The 15789-nt window shown below is 44.9% G+C and overlaps 1 protein-coding gene across 1 annotated transcript; it reads left to right on the forward strand.

The window, feature by feature from the left end:
- The first annotated feature begins 7030 nt into the window (after window positions 1-7030).
- On the forward strand, window positions 7031-11266 carry LOC144770516 (zinc finger BED domain-containing protein 6-like). Its single transcript, XM_078655102.1, has 2 exons — window positions 7031-8742; window positions 11008-11266. Exon 1 carries the CDS (start codon window positions 7061-7063, stop codon window positions 8735-8737), a length of 1677 nt encoding a protein of 558 aa, XP_078511228.1. The 5' UTR covers window positions 7031-7060; the 3' UTR covers window positions 8738-8742; window positions 11008-11266.
- Window positions 11267-15789: the final 4523 nt, after the last annotated feature.

The following is a 15789-nucleotide window of genomic DNA, read 5'->3' on the forward strand; positions in this document are numbered from 1 at the left end:
TAATTTTTCTTTATAACCAGACACGTTTCTTGTGCGCTTATTGAGGTTCCTGTTTCTGGTGCCTGTGTAATTATTGGAAAGGCTACAAGATCTCTGCTTCTTTTGGGTGAAGACAAAAGAGGGTATGCAGCAATTAGGGAACAAACGCAATAGGTCTCGCTTTGGTGAGAGTTTAAGCTATTAGCATTGTAAATGACAATGCCTTTTATTTATGTTTTACAAACCAAAACATAAATAAAAGGCATTGTCATGTACAATGCCAATAGCTCAAACTCGCATAAATACGAGACCTATTGCATTGCAAATGCTTGTTTAATATGCTGCCATAAGCTGAGGGCGTCAAAGGAAGGCAGCTTGGCCATCCACCTTTGGAGCCAGCTGGACACAAGTCGATGGCATACAGGGAACCACTATCAGTCCTGCAGTCTTAGCACTCTTGGCCTAAGTAACCTCTGGGCCCTACATGCAAGCCAACCAGAGTTTAAGAGGCTAGCAAAACTCAGTGCAAAAAGACTTTCTTCAGTTGAAGACAGGGCCAGCCTTTCAGGTTGGAGTCAAGGTTGAATGACCCTTTGCACCTATCCACATTTGAAACCTCAGAGCTACCTAATGACTACCTTTAATGCACGAGCTAAGCTCCAGTTCTTAAGGCTGAGAATGGGGGTGATTCCTGTGAACTGCCATCTCCCTAAATGGAAAAGAGACCATGCTCAGGAAATGTGCCGGCTCTGCGGTCAACATAGGGAAGACATACTGCATGTGCTATGCCTGTGCCCTATTCACCTAGAGGATAGAAGAACCCTATTTCGAAGGGGCTGTATCGATAAGGATGTTAGATCTTGCAGAGGAGCAGTGCTGGCTTGCTTCGACCCCCGGAACACCATACTAAACTGTGCCTTGGTCAGGTTCATGGACCGCTTTGCAAAAAAGCTAAAGGAGGTATGACGCGTTTTGGACTCTCGGCCTGGGACCTAGTCCTCTTGCCTATTTGTCCTCCATCCTTACCTGTGACCCGGCCTGGATCATGGACAGCTTTTGAAAAAAAAGCTTAAAGGAGGGGAGACGTGCATAGGCTGGTTGGCCTGGGACTTAAATCTCGAGTCTATTTGGGATTGTGTCTCCTTGTCTAAATACAATATATCAAAAGCTAAGGACAGTGCACTTGTTATAGAGTTTTATATGTCGGGATGACGGCTGGCTTTTATTGTATGCAAAGTTTTTAATCATATTTCCTATTATATATACAGTAATGATTCTCTACATTGCAGATCGTTGCATGGGTTTTTGCAAATCATGCAATAAAGTTATATTATACTTTCCGTTGCACTGCATGCACACACACACACAAACACATATATATGACAAAGGTGTATGGCTGCTAGGAGCACTACCATGCTCTTAGTGGGCTGCATTTTAAAGCAGTACAGTGACAAATGGCAAGGAAAAGTGCATTTGTCATATAGAAAAAACTTTTAAATATTAAAAAGTTACCCTTAAAGAAGAGTACCTTGTAGTCACACAAGGCAGGGTGCCTACTACATGTAAAAAAGTGGCACACTATATATTTTAGAAAGTGTGCCATCACAGTGACTGAAAACCTAAATATTATTTCATGGTATAGGATCAGTTATATGTTCCATAAGATAGGCCTAGGTGTGATTCACATATTTAATTTTATATCACCACCTGCGAAAATGCTAGTAAATGCATTAACAGTTTTTTGTTACTTAAATTTGATCATCTGATTTCATAGTGGTTTTTGATATTGTAAGTGGACAATTAGCTTTCTAAAATTGTGTTTTAGACTACCTTAGCCATAGGTGACTTAAAACCAGTATGATACTAATCACACCCTTAGAGATGGAACACATACTTAACTGAGAGAGTTAGCAACCATGGGTCAGAAGACAATGGGCTGTAAACAGAGGATGGAAGGGGAGGTTTTAACTGCTGACCACTTAGCTGCGATTAACATCTAGAAGTGGACAGAAATAGAGTTGTCATGGCAAAGGACAGCTTTGGCACTATCTCTTTGAATTAGAGATGCTTGGGAGGGCTTCTCCTATTTACTCCCAGGATCTTCCAAAACAACAATTGCCCGTCACAGTGGCCGGGGGGAGCTATTTTTGGAACCTGTCACATAAGGGGAAATCTCATCAAAATAGAGGAGTGTTCAACGGGAGACCTTACGATTAACCCTGGGCGAAGAACTACGCTCCGTTCGCGGAGCTTGCGGAGTTTCGGCAGCTCCGCGTTCCGCGAAGAACGCGTAGCTGTCGATAACTCCGCGATCCGGTGCGTAGCGTAGTTCTCGCGCGCTGAATAACATTATCGCGTGCGCGGCAATGGCTTACCTTCGTTCTGCGTTCGTTTTTTCCTGGTCGCTTGTGCCACCATGTTTGGAAACACTCTCGCACAGTCCCGTGCGACTGTGCGAACGCGATAACGTCATTTTGATGCGAGATAGCGTCATAAGGATGCGCGAGGATGCTTTTTGGTAAGATCGAGTTGCCGAACACGCAGAAACTGCATTCTTGCACAGAATAACTCGCGAGCATGTTAAAACCATAATAAATTACCATTTTGGTTAGGAAAAAAAAGCAAAAAACCTTAAAGTTGTACCTTTGGCTTTATTTTTAGGGGGGAAGGACCCCTCTTTTTGTTTCTACTCTTGTTTTGCAGAGTAAGGAGGAAGGGCTCTTGAGTTTACAACTTCCTGTTCCTGTCCACCAGGCTCCTCCCAGTGCTTTGTCCATGTGGTGCTCACTTTCCTTTGGATTTTGAGCTGGAAGGATCACTTTCTGTCTGTGTTGGCTGCATTACTGATTTACCTTGGATTTAATGAGGACTTTTTGAATTGGAATTCTCTTTTTCAAGTAAGTTTGTGTAATGTATGAGTGATGTAGACTTGTGCTTGTTTGATTTGATTTTTTTTTTAACTACAGTATTCAATCCTGGAATGAAATTATTGATGGAGGCCTGTACTTTCATGAGGTCCCAAATTGTAATTTTTTTCTAACATTGCATTTTGTGGAATTTAAAATGTTTCTAATTTTTAAGCCAATATCTGACCCTAGTACCCCATGTAGTTAGTGTGTAGGCATGCATGAGTTCATTGTATTAACTTTCTGTGGTTGGCCTGGCCATGTGTTGGCGGCCATTTAATGTTTCCAGCCACTTTGCTCTTGCCATAGGCCTCCAACCTTGTGGCCTACTCTGGCAGTAGGCCATAGGTACTACTCATAGGGTCATGAAAGTTAATCAACTGTTTTTGTGGTGTACCCTTAATGTGAAAATCATGGATGGCTTGGATTGATATAGAAAATCTTATTTTTATGTGTGGGGTATTTCTGGTTTTGGGTGTGTTTAAACTTTAAATACTCTGTCAATTTCTGCCATTAGGTAACCCTAGGAATACAGCTTGGGTAGTTTTGGTAACTTCGCACAGTGTGAGCACGTGAACTTACATTTTTTGTCTTGTTCGCGCACTCAATGTACTTGCTCGGGAACACGAACACGACTTTTTATTCCGTTCGCGCTGCCGAACATGCCGATTTAGCATTCTCGCGGACAATATGTCCCGAGTTGCATAAAAGTTTCTCAAAAATGTTGCAGGTCTTTCTTGTGCACCTAAAAAGTCCTCATTTATGTTATGTTCTCATTTTGGTAGTAGTTTTCTCTTTTTGGAGCATGGACCACTTCCATTTTCTCTCCTCTATGTTATTTTTTTTTTTTTTTTGGGGTGGGGTGACCAATTTGGGCGGTGGTGTGGTGTGTCCATTTTCTGAAGCAAAGCATTGTCCCTTTGCCATAGGCATTATTGTCTGTCTTCTCTTTCTTGTCATGTTGTTGTTGGTGGCCAGGCCATGTGGTGGCGGCCATTTTGTGTATGCTTCCTTTGTGATTTATTTTGCCATGTTGTTGTTGGTGGCCAGGCCATGTGGTGGAGGCCATTTTGTAAAGTTGTCCATGTTGTTGTTGGTGGCCAGGCCCTATGGTGGTGATCTTTTTGTGTATGCTTCCTTTGTGATTTATTTTGCCATGTTGTTGTTGGTGGCCAGGCCATGTGGTGGAGGCCATTTTGTGTATACATCCTTTGTGATTTTGCCATGTTGTTGTTGGTGGCCAGGCCCTATGTCGGCGGCCATTTTGTGTGTCCTTCCTTTGTGCTTTTGCCATAGGCATAGGCCTCCAACCTTGTGGCCTACTCTGGCAGTAGGCCATAGGTACTACTCATAGTAGGGTCATGAAAGTTAATCAACTGTTTTTGTGGTGTACCCTTAATGTGAAAATCATGGATGTCTTGGATTGATATAGAAAATCTTATTTTTATGTGTGGGGTATTTCTGGTTTTGGGTGTGTTTAAACTTTAAATACTCTGTCAATTTCTGCCATTAGGTAACCCTAGGAATACAGCTTGGGTAGTTTTGGTAACTTCGCACAGTGTGAGCACGTGAACTTACATTTTTTGTCTTGCTCGCGCACTCAATGTACTTGCTCGGGAACGCGAACACGACTTTTTATTCCGTTCGCGCTGCCGAACATGCCGATTTAGCATTCTCGCGGACAATATGTCCCGAGTTGCATAAAAGTTTCTCAAAAATGTTGCAGGTCTTTCTTGTGCACCCAAAAAAACAGAATTTGTCATTTGGTTGTTGTTTTGGGAGCCTGGGCAGGGGTTTCTTTGTATGTGTTTTTGCGGTGTTATGTTTACAACCTCTGTCTTAGCCATGGGCTATTTATTCCTTGCACATTAACCTGTCATGTGCAACAGGCATCCTCGTTTTTCTGTCCATATTGGTATCTATAGGCCTGCTTGACTTTATTGGTTCTTTCTGGACTTCATGTGGCCTTTGAGCTGTGGTGCTGCTGGACTGGTATTATTAGTCTTCTGTTTTGTCTTTTATACATTGACCTGTGTGTCTTTCAATTGTTCATGTTGCCTTACTGCTTGTTTGACTGATGTTGTTCTGCCTTCTTTACTTGTAGGTGCACAAAAAAGACTGAGGAGGTGCTGGTTGTTTTTTCATCCATCGCTCGTTCTACTGCCAGACGGACGTCCTTCAGTTGTACGCCACGTGTGGTGTGTGACTCATCTGACCAGACATCTCTGCAATTTGTGCTGCTGTGAGCTGACTGACATCAGAAGAAGATGGGCCCTAAGAAAGCTACCAGGTCCTCCACCACAAAGAAAGTTGCTGCGAAGAAGGAACAGCAGAAGGAAGTGTCACTTAAGTCTGGTATGGACCCCAAAACCTTTTTTGGCACCCCAAAAGGTACGCCTGCAGCAGCGGGGTCTGGGGTGCAAGCTGGGACCAGCACATCTGCATTAGTGGGGGCAAGCCAGCATCCCAGGGCCAAGCACATGATGAGGGTCGAAGAGGTAGCCAGCCTTCTGCTTGCGAGCAGTGATACTGAGCCAGAACTAAACTTATCGCTGTCTCAAAGTAGTACACAATCCACGCAAGATGGAAGTGCTCAACAACCACCGCCAGCAGTAGATGTTCAACAACCACAACCACCGCCCGCAATAGGAGTTGTTCACCCACAACCACAACCACTTCCCGCAACAGTTGTTGAACAACCACAACCACCGCCCGCAACAGTTGTTGTTGAAAAACCCCAGCCCGCAATAGTACTTCCTCAAGAACAACAACCACCATCTCCGCACCAAATAGTAGTAGTTGTTCCTCCCGAAGTCGGGGCAGTTCAGGAAGTAGAGCCTCCTTCCGAGCAAGAAGAAGAGGAAGCCACTTCTGTAGGTGATCTATTTCCTTTGAATTCACCAAGGGAAAGGAGGGTTAGTGCATCGAGTTCTTCGCAAAGCATCCCTTCCGATGACCTTGATACGGATTGGCAGCCACAACTATCTGCGCATTCAAAGGAGAGACATCCCAAGAAGACCATGCTAGGAAAAAGGAAGTTTCCAGGCAGGCTTGAACTTATGGAGGTCGATGTAGGTGAGCAGGATACTGCTGGTGATAAAGACGGGTCTGACACTGTCATCATCACAAGCGTTATTCCTGGTGCAGAGGATGTAGAGACAAACATTTTCACCCTATCCAGAAATGCTGCAATGACTGATGAGCAGGTGCCACGCATAACTCCTACACACTCAACACCCACAGTAACACCAGCTCCAATTTTTTCAACAGCGAAGGCCCGGCAGCATCCGACATCCAGCAGAAGCGCCACTTCAACAGAAGGAGGTAGTGGCAGTACTAGGACTGAGCTGTCCCATAGTGAAATTCCACAATCCTCCAGTCCATCCGGCATTGGCAGTGGGTCCTCCTCTTCCTATGGCAGGAGACCAAAGTTTACCTCCCCAGTGTGGGACTTCTTTACGGTTCACCCAGTTCAGGAGAACATTGCTGTATGCACCATTTGTCATGCCAATGTTAGTCGTGGTAAGCTTGGTACAAACTATGGGACTGGAGGCCAAACGACCCATTTGAAAAAAACACACGTGATCAGGTGGGAGAACCACCTTGCAAGCTTAAAAAATGTTAGCACTCGTGTTGGTGGGGATACAGTGGTACAAGGTCCACTCATGGTTGACCAGGAGGTAGAAGAAGAGGGAGACGATGACCTTCTATCTAGGAGTGGTACACAATCGACCCCTGTCGCCAGCACTGGAGTGGTAAAGTCCACATCCTCCACATCTGCAACTTCTCAGTGGCACCAGAGTCAGCTGGAAACACCAAGGAGTGCAAAGTCTGCGATGCAAGGTGGTCCGTCTAGCACAACTCAAAGACATGCAAAGCAGCTTACCATTCCTAGCATGTTAAGGCAGGAGGGAAAGTACGAGCGGAACCACCCAGTAGCACGTTTATACAATGCCAAACTTGCGAAAATGTTAGCACTGGACCTTCTCCCATTTTCATTTGTTGAGGCTGTTGGATTTCTGGAATTAGTGGCAACCCTCTGCCCAAAATGGAACGTTCCCAGTCGCTACTATTTTGCCCGAGTGGCTGTTCCAGCACTACACCACGATGTGCTGGAATTGATTGGGAAAGCCTTACAACAGAGTGTTGTCCATTGTATCCACCTGACAACAGACATGTGGAGCAGTTGCGATGCTACAGATTTCATGTGCATCACCGCACACTGGATCTCTTTTGCAGGTGTTAAAGACAAGTTAACTTCAGGCCTCCGTGACGTTGCTGGAATTTTTAATGATACGCGCAGACATGCAACTATAGCCATGTTTGGTATGGACAAAAGTCATACTGCTGAAAACATTTTGTCTGACTTTAACGACAAGGTCTTTGAATGGCTGAAACCAAGAGGCCTTAAGATTGGTTTTGTTTCCACCGACAATGGCAGTAATGTAGTGAAGGCAATGAGAGAAGGACATTATTTCAGGGTACCCTGTTTGGCACACTGCATAAACTTAGTCGTGCAAGACTTTCTGAAAAATGAAGCCAAAGTCAGCAACATAATGGCCATCTGCAGAAGAATATGCACGCACTTTAACCATTCTTTCAAAGGACGGAAGCTGCTACGGGTCATTCAGCAAGAGCATAGGTTGCCAGTCAAAGCACTGATCCAGGAGGTCCCAACACGTTGGAACTCAACTTATTTCATGCTTGAGCGTCTCTTTGAGCAGTACATCCCACTGAATGCTTATGTCATGTCAAGAAGATTAGGGGATCCTACTGTTAATCTTAAAGCCCTGACCATTGAGATGTGGCAGTGGGACCTCATTAAATGCATCACAGAGATGCTACAACCCTTTGAGGTCTTCACACGTGCAGTTAGCAGGGAGGACTGTACTATGGGCCAAGCCATCCCATTGTTGTACATGCTTGAGCAACAGGTGAAGGAGGTCTGTGAAACATACGAAGGTGACGAACAAAAAGTTGATGCATATACCTTAGCCAAGGGCTTAGTCAACCGCTTGTGTGAAAATGTAAGGCTCAACAATATTGTGTCAGGTGAACATTACATAACTGCAACAATCTTGGATCCACGGTACAAATTATTTGTCAGCAGTAACGAAGTAATTCCATTTTCAGATGAGGATGTTGACAAGTACAAAACTTCCATAGCTGCGGAAGCTAATGAGTTAGAAACTGAACGGCTGTTACTTAAAGGCCTGCCACTGCCAGCCCAGGCCAGTCCAAGTACTCCTGACGCAAGTTCTTCACAGCGTGAGAGCAGTGCGTCTGCTTTCCAGCAGGCACCAACAGTACCAAAAGCAGCACCTACACGATCTGATTCAGCAGACCCAACCAAAAGCATAACTGCTTTTTTTCTACAGAAAGGGATGGGTAAGTCCGTTGCTGTTGCAAAGGGAAAAGAGGACCAGCAAAGCCGAGCACCAATGAACATTGAGCGGATGGTTCAGGCCTATCTGGATGACACAACAGAGGTGTTCATGGAGCAAAGCCCATTGGTCTATTGGTATGAAAGAAGGAGACAGTGGCCAGTGCTGAGCAGGCTGGCGATAAAGTATCTGGCTTGTCCTGTAGCCAGTGTCTCCTCTGAGCGGGTTTTCAGTGCTGCTGGTGCCATTGTCACATCGAAAAGGACTAGTCTCTCCCCCAAAAGCGTGGAGCGGCTGACAATGATAAAAATGAATCAACGCTTCATACCACCAGACTATCAAGTACGTGAATCACCGCCGGATGAAGAAAGCGAGTGTGAAGAAGACGTCCTCACTACTGGGTTACATGACCTACTTCTGTCTGAACGCACAGAGTTTGAGGACGAGCTCCTCTTCCCTGACAACTAGGACAGGTATATTAAAGGAATGATGCAATGCATTGCATAGGATTGTTTAGCCGACTCTGAGCAAATGTGCATGGAATTAAAGTATACTAGTAGTAACTTCAGACTCACGTGATGGGCAATTTTCCCATGTTATTTAATAATATAAATTATTTATGCACTTGTGACCCTACTACTACAGGTGCAGTCAGTACTTAATTTATCGTTCGTAGTTCATGTTCATGTTGCACAACGTACATTATTTGGTGAAACAGTCCCCCCTCCACCCCCCCAACAAACACAAATGAACTTCAAATGTTTTCTTGTGAAAATATCTTTGTTTTATTTTTATATTTTCATAATGATAATAGAAAAATAAAATATATAACAAATGTAACCCCCTGACCCAGAGCTGTCCCTACCCTCCCCTAACCCCAACCAAATTTCAACCCAAATGTACACCCCAACTCCCACATCCCACCCACCAACAAAAGGATTAAAAAAGGGGCAAAAAACAGGGTCCATTTCAAAGCCGGCGGGCTTTCAGGTGTTTGTCCACCAGTATCTTCACACGCTCCTCTAGACCGTCCTCCAGCTTCTTCCGCTCCTCCTCCAACTTCGCTACCCGGCGGAGAATCTTTGCTTTGAAATCACGGCACCTACACTTGCATGCATGTTGTTGTTGTTGTGGGGGGGCCGCCGAAGATGTAACAATGCGGCGGCGGGCGGCTGCCTGACCACGGCGACGTAGTCCTGCAGGCTTGGGGCCCGGGGCATTGGAAGAGGCAGCAGCTGCTGCCGCCGCCTCCTCCTCCTCCTCCTCGGCCTGATCCACCAGCCGGCGGTAGGCCTCTACAATTGCCTGCAGTTTCCGCTGCCGGGCCCGGACTGCCAACTCCTTCCTTGTTGGTTTTTGGGAAGGAGTAACTATAAAGAAAGAAACAGAATTGTTGTAATCCAAACTCCCCGCAAATCAAGAACACAACATTGATTCAACACATAGTGGGCGGCACAGTAGCACTAGCAAGCAAGCTGAGTACCAGAAATTGTGTTGCGTCTATCTTGAACATTCTACAGCCTCTATTAATTTTTCGGACTTTTTGTCACGGCATTATGCCTGCCCTATTAGCATGGGTGTACTTCAACGGTCACACACATTAGAACGAACACCTGTCTTTTTCATATCTCCTTTTGTATTATATACTCTGATTCCGGGAAGGCGGGAACACTCTCAAAGTAACATTAATTAACAGGGGGCAGCTAGTAGCACATGTCTAGTAAAGACTATAATACTTTATACCGCGCAACAAACCTTATTTGGTTTGTGTTTCACCAGCAACGACCCATGCACCCAGTCGTCCCCTCCTTCCCTTGCCTTTGGGTTTGCCCAAAACACCGCTGCTGCTGAGACTATCCACTAACCACCGGTATTGGGTGTGTCTCCCAACCACGCTGGCAGCTGTGTTTTCCCCTTTACATGCTTTAACAACAACCCATGCATCCGACTGCTATCAGCCACTTGCATTACTGTAGTGGTAATGCTTAGCATGCTAATGACAAGTAAAGGTAACATCATATATTTTCCAGTAGAGTACAGTGAGAAAGTTTTCCCCTCCCACCAAGTAATGCAGATCACTATTGAATGTAACTTACCATCGCCCGCCGCTGTTGGCTCCCCCCCCACTGCTGCTGGTGTAGGTGCCTCTGTTCCTCCTGTCCCCGCCGGGATCGCTGAAGCTGCGCCGCTGTCCCCGTCGGCACTGGTCGATGGTAAGGGTTCTGCACCTATAAAAATAAGTACACCTTTTTAGATGGATGCACAGCCCCCTTTGTACTTGTTCACCAAGAATGGAGTTCTTCAAAACAGTTAAGTACAACGTACGTAATCAGTATGAGTCCACATTGCATAGTACAGCAGAGTCACTACACATATTATTAGCATTCATTGTTATGGTATGGTACCCAAGCTCATCTCATCTGTCCTGCTACTCTAGTCCTTGGAAATTGGAAGTGAACTATGTAACCTTTGTACATCAATGTATCCAGTTTTGCGCATGTTAACTCGCAGCTTGTTGCGCAGTACGAGAAGACGCTCTGGGGCAACACATCATTGTTCAATGCATACACCTGAAGAGGTGGGAAAGTAAAAGGGCCCGTATTTAAGTTTTCTATGTGGATTGTGGAATAGAGTTTGCTTACAGGTTACAACTTCTTTTTAGCATGGCTGCATAAAACTGGCATAAATGTATTTAATACTGTCTAACGTGCACCACTTTTGTCATTATTTTTCGGCAGGTGAGAAGATTGCCTTCTACGAAGCGGACATTTCCATAGCTTACAAAAAAAGAGGAATATCTGACCAGTATACGTTGGTGAGAGGTCTCCGATAGTTGCCACATTTCCCTATTGTGCACTAGTAGCTGTACAAATGTTGATTACTTTATTATGCCTGTTTTAACTCTGGATTTTTTCTGGTGGGCCCTTCAACGTATTGGACGGAACAACTTAAAAACATTGATGTTACTTACTTACTTCTAACAAAATAAAGCTTTTGAATGACCACTTTGACTCTGAAGTATATTTTCAGTGTCTGTTGTCTTAGAGACTCACACGAGTGAGTGAGCAAAAGGGGGTTTCTTAGGTAACGGTTTGTGTCCTAAAAGCATTCGGCATCTTGGTATTGGGGTTCAGGAGTGTGATTTGAACAATAGACCAATGACTCAGGCCATATAGGCTGACGTTCAGTGAATTGTGCGTTCCTCAGAGTTCTGTGACTGAGGTGTAAGTAAGGTCCAACCTGCCTATCAGTACCAACAACATCCAATTTTCGTGTGCATAGTTACATAGTTGTGTAATATGTATATAACTCCATAGGAGATAGAAGAATACCCACAAGACTAGTAGTGGTATACTAACGTTTACAAAAATACTAGACAAACATCATTCTGGATGCATACTTGGTTGCTGTCAATTGACAAAGCACTGCAGACACATTACAGAGGAAAAAACAAGCACTGTTGGACTTACTGGGGACAGCAGCAGGATCCTCAGTAGAGGAGCTCTGTGTAACTGGTGGTTCACCCGCCGACTCGGTCCCTGTATTCTGCTTGCCCCTGGGTTCTGTGGTTCATGTAAAAATTAAAATAATAAACAAAGAGAAAAACATTGAGTGCTGTGAAACATAGACATCATTGCAAATCACACTGCTACAGTGGAACAGAGCCGGAGGCAACAAATCCATGCCAGGGGCCGCAACGCAAATATGTATCCATCCTTAGAGTATTATTAAATTAAGGATATCTATTGGTGCGGTGGCCCCTGAAGTTTGGTGCCCCTGTGCAGTTGCACAGCTTGCACATGCCCCCTAGAGCCGGCCCTGGCTGAGGTAAGAAGAACAAAGTAACGTTAGCATTCTTTGCAAGAAAAGGATTCCATTCATGCAGAAGAGAAGGCCGTGAAAAAAATGCTACAATATGCAAACAACGTACAATTATCCATCCACCGCTATTTCACTGACGGACAAAGGAAGGACAAGACTCTATTAATAGCATTAACTAACTTCAGTTCTCAACAATAAAGAAAATCTCACATCAATAAACAGCAACAGCTAGCGCCAAGTTGAAACAACACGCAAGAGCCAGTGAAGAAGAAGAACACTGTCATACAATGACAGTAGATATAACGGAATACATCGCAAATGTAACTAGGGGCAACAGTCATCGCGTTACTTATTCAGCCAATATTTACAAAGATACAATAACAATATTTATACAACTATATATATATATATATATATAAATATATATATATATATATATGTATATAACTATATATATATATATATATATATATATATATATATATATACACACTTTATTTTTGGGGTAGCCACTCACCAAGACCCACAACCTCCACACCAAGCAGGTCCAACAGGTCCTGCTCCCGGTCCAAAATGTCGGCCCAGCGGTGGGACAGCTGATGGTGGGTACGCCGGATACCGGAGCAGCGGAAGACTGCACGGCGCACCTTCGCCCACCGCCGGAGACGCTCTTCAATGCGCTGGTAGCCGGAGCCGGGCCTGCCGCCTGCTGCCAAAGTCAAGGGGAGGTGACGTTGGATAAAAAAGACCAGGGCGGCCACCTCCTCCTCCCCAAAAAGTTGGCGGGGCGTCACTCCTGCCGGGCGCATTCTGCCGCAAGGCAGCCGGGTTTTTTTAGGCACAGCCGCCTTGCCCTTTGAGCCGCCGATTCTGCTGGCACCCTTCACCATGGTTCTGGGTGGAGGGGAGAAGGAAAGTTGAAGACAAAAAGGTTAGGGGAAGAAAGAAGAAAGATAAAAGAAGGAAGTAATATAAAACAAGAGAAAAGTTGCAAAAAAAGTGGTAAAAGTAAAAATAAAATGAGAAATATAAACCTAGGCACAGACAGAAATAGGTAAGAAGTAAAGAAAGTTAGAAAAACTGAGGGAAAAGACCAGGATGGAAGAGATAGGAGTGAGATGCTGAAGTAGGCCCAAAACCATAGCCAGAGTGTGAAATCGAAGATGGCTCTGCCCGTCGCGACCGCCGCGGTAAGTTCGCGCGATATTTGACGCGATCACGCACTTTGGCAGTGCGAACGAGAAGATGAGTTCCCGAACATGTCTAACACAACGCGAACACGTTACTTGTGACCCGGAACCGGAAATAAGGGAACGCAAGCGGGCGGGACAAACCTCATTGAGTAACTTAGCGCGCTAGCTATTGCGAGCATGCAGGCAGCGCCCCGAACACGCGCACCGCGCTCCCGAAGACGAAAAACGGCGCGCGAACGGGTCTAGCAAGCTACTACGCATGTCCGCGGAGCTACGCGTAGCTCGCGGAGTGCAAGTGCGTCTTCGCGTAGCTTCGCGGAGTGCGGCTACGCGAACTACGCCCAGGGTTACTTACGATGGTAGAGAATTTCTGCCATATTGTAAGAGGGGTTTGTTGGTCATTTTTACAGCAAGGCAAAGAAAATGTGCTGTAAACGGAGGTGGGGTAATATGAGACAATAATTAGCTCTGGGTGGAAGAGTTTCTCCAATTACTGCTTAGTTCACAGATTACATCTGACACCTCAACTTCTTGGAACACTCCTGGGCCTAGAAAGACCCACCTGAACAAGGAGGCCCTGCTGGAAGAAGACTCTTGGCTCACTGGAACTGCCCTCCCAGGGGCATATGGGGGGCCTCTTCTTTGCCTGGTTCAGAGACAAACAATTAGAAGAACTCCTTACTCCAAAATGGACCAACTACTCACAGATTACTGGACCCTGTAGACTTCCTAGATGGAGAGAAACCAGGTGACTAGTCTGCTCAGAACTTTTGATGGTTGCAAGTAACCAAGAGGATTTTTTCTAGCAGTTAGAGGAACGTGGGACACTTTTCTACCTGGACAGGACTGGGACACAGTGCTAAGACTTGAACAGGTAGGTTGCATCCTAGTCAGGTATGACAACCAGGTTCATCACACTTGGAGCTGCGCTGAAAACAAGTTCAGCCACGCCTCAGGGCAAAAGTGTCTGACGCCCTGTAGCCCTACCCTCAACAGCTTCCAGTCTTGCCCACCTGCATGTTTTGAACTTCAAAAAAGTGACCAAATTCAAAATTAAATCCATGGATGAGGTGGCAAGTCTATCTGACTGGAGAGGCACACTCTGCAGCTACAAAACCAACTTTGTCCCTCTCAATCTTTTGACAGCAAAACCAACTACTTCATTGAGATTCTCGATGATGATATATGTAACATTTAGGGATATTCATTGGCTACCCTTGGACCTTAACCTGCTGGACGATTTTGACTACCATTTTACAGACTAAGGGCCAAATGTATGAAATTTCCAATCGCAAAACGTGGTCAGAATTTGCTCACCCACTTCTGGTGAATGGTAAAGAATTTTAGATACTGACCTACGTGATAATATGTCAGTTTACAAAATACCAAATCATATTGCATCATGATCTGACCCCCTCTTCAATATCCATGTGGTGGGCTGCAAATTATGAATCACTGTGATTTGATGCCATCCCAAAGATGGTAGCCTGCTGGGGACAGCAGACCACAATGGCTTTGATTGAATTTAAAGAGGTAAACCTTTTTCTAATTGCTGTCCCTATTCCTTGAAGACAACAGGGCTTCAATTAAAAAGAAAATCTTATTTTTATTAAGTTTGAGAGTTGCCAGTGATCACCTGGACCACTGCATACCCTGCAACAAATCTTTTGTTTATGTTCCCAAATAGAAAAGCGTTCCAAGGGGACCCTTCTCTTTTGTGAATATGATACCACCCCGTTAGACCTGTCAGCTTTAGGGTGGTCTTCACTCAACCCTTTTGCCGCTTACCTCCTCGTTTTGTTTTATCTTTTTGTTGGCCTTAGGACTCTGAGCACTTTACCACTGCTGATCAGTGTAAAAGTATATGTACTTCTCCTCTAATCATGGGGAAATGTTGTGTATACACAATTAGCATGCTTGAATAACTTGCAAGTCCCCTGTAAAGTGGTACACCATATACCCAGGGCTTGTAAATAAAATGCTACTGATGTGCATGCAGCATTGATTGTGCCAATCACACAAGTAACATTTCAAATCTGTCTCAGACCTGATATTTCAAGGCCTGTGTGTGCAGTTTACTGCCACTTCGACTTGATATATAAAACCCTTTGCCAAGCCTTAGACAACCCTTTTATTACAGATAAGTCACCGCTAAGGTAGGGCTCTGGTAGCCCATAGGGCAGTGTGCTGTATAAGTAAAAGATAGGGCATGCACCTTTAAGTTTTGCTTGTCCGGGTAGTGAGATGACAATTACTGGTAAAGTTGGATTTAACATTACAATGTGAGAATCCCATTTTTTGAAAGTGGATATTTCTCGTCTCTTACTGCTTTGTGTGCCTGAAACATGTCTCCAATACATGTCTGAGGTGGGTTACAGCTTCACTTTGTGAATTCCCTGTAGACAACCACACACACAGGCAGGCTAGGGGTGTCTGAGCACTCACCTGCATTCTGATGGCTCTCAAGGAGCAGGAAGGGAGGGAGGAGATGACATTTGCACAGTA

Source organism: Lissotriton helveticus, chromosome 1_1 (genome assembly GCF_964261635.1).
Source record: "Lissotriton helveticus chromosome 1_1, aLisHel1.1, whole genome shotgun sequence".
Lineage (NCBI taxonomy): Eukaryota > Metazoa > Chordata > Amphibia > Caudata > Salamandridae > Lissotriton > Lissotriton helveticus.

Bases quoted from the DNA above. Each gene is read 5' to 3' on its own strand.
- LOC144770516 (XM_078655102.1), top strand. From the start codon at position 7,061: ATGTGGAGCAGTTGCGATGCTACAGATTTCATGTGCATCACCGCACAC.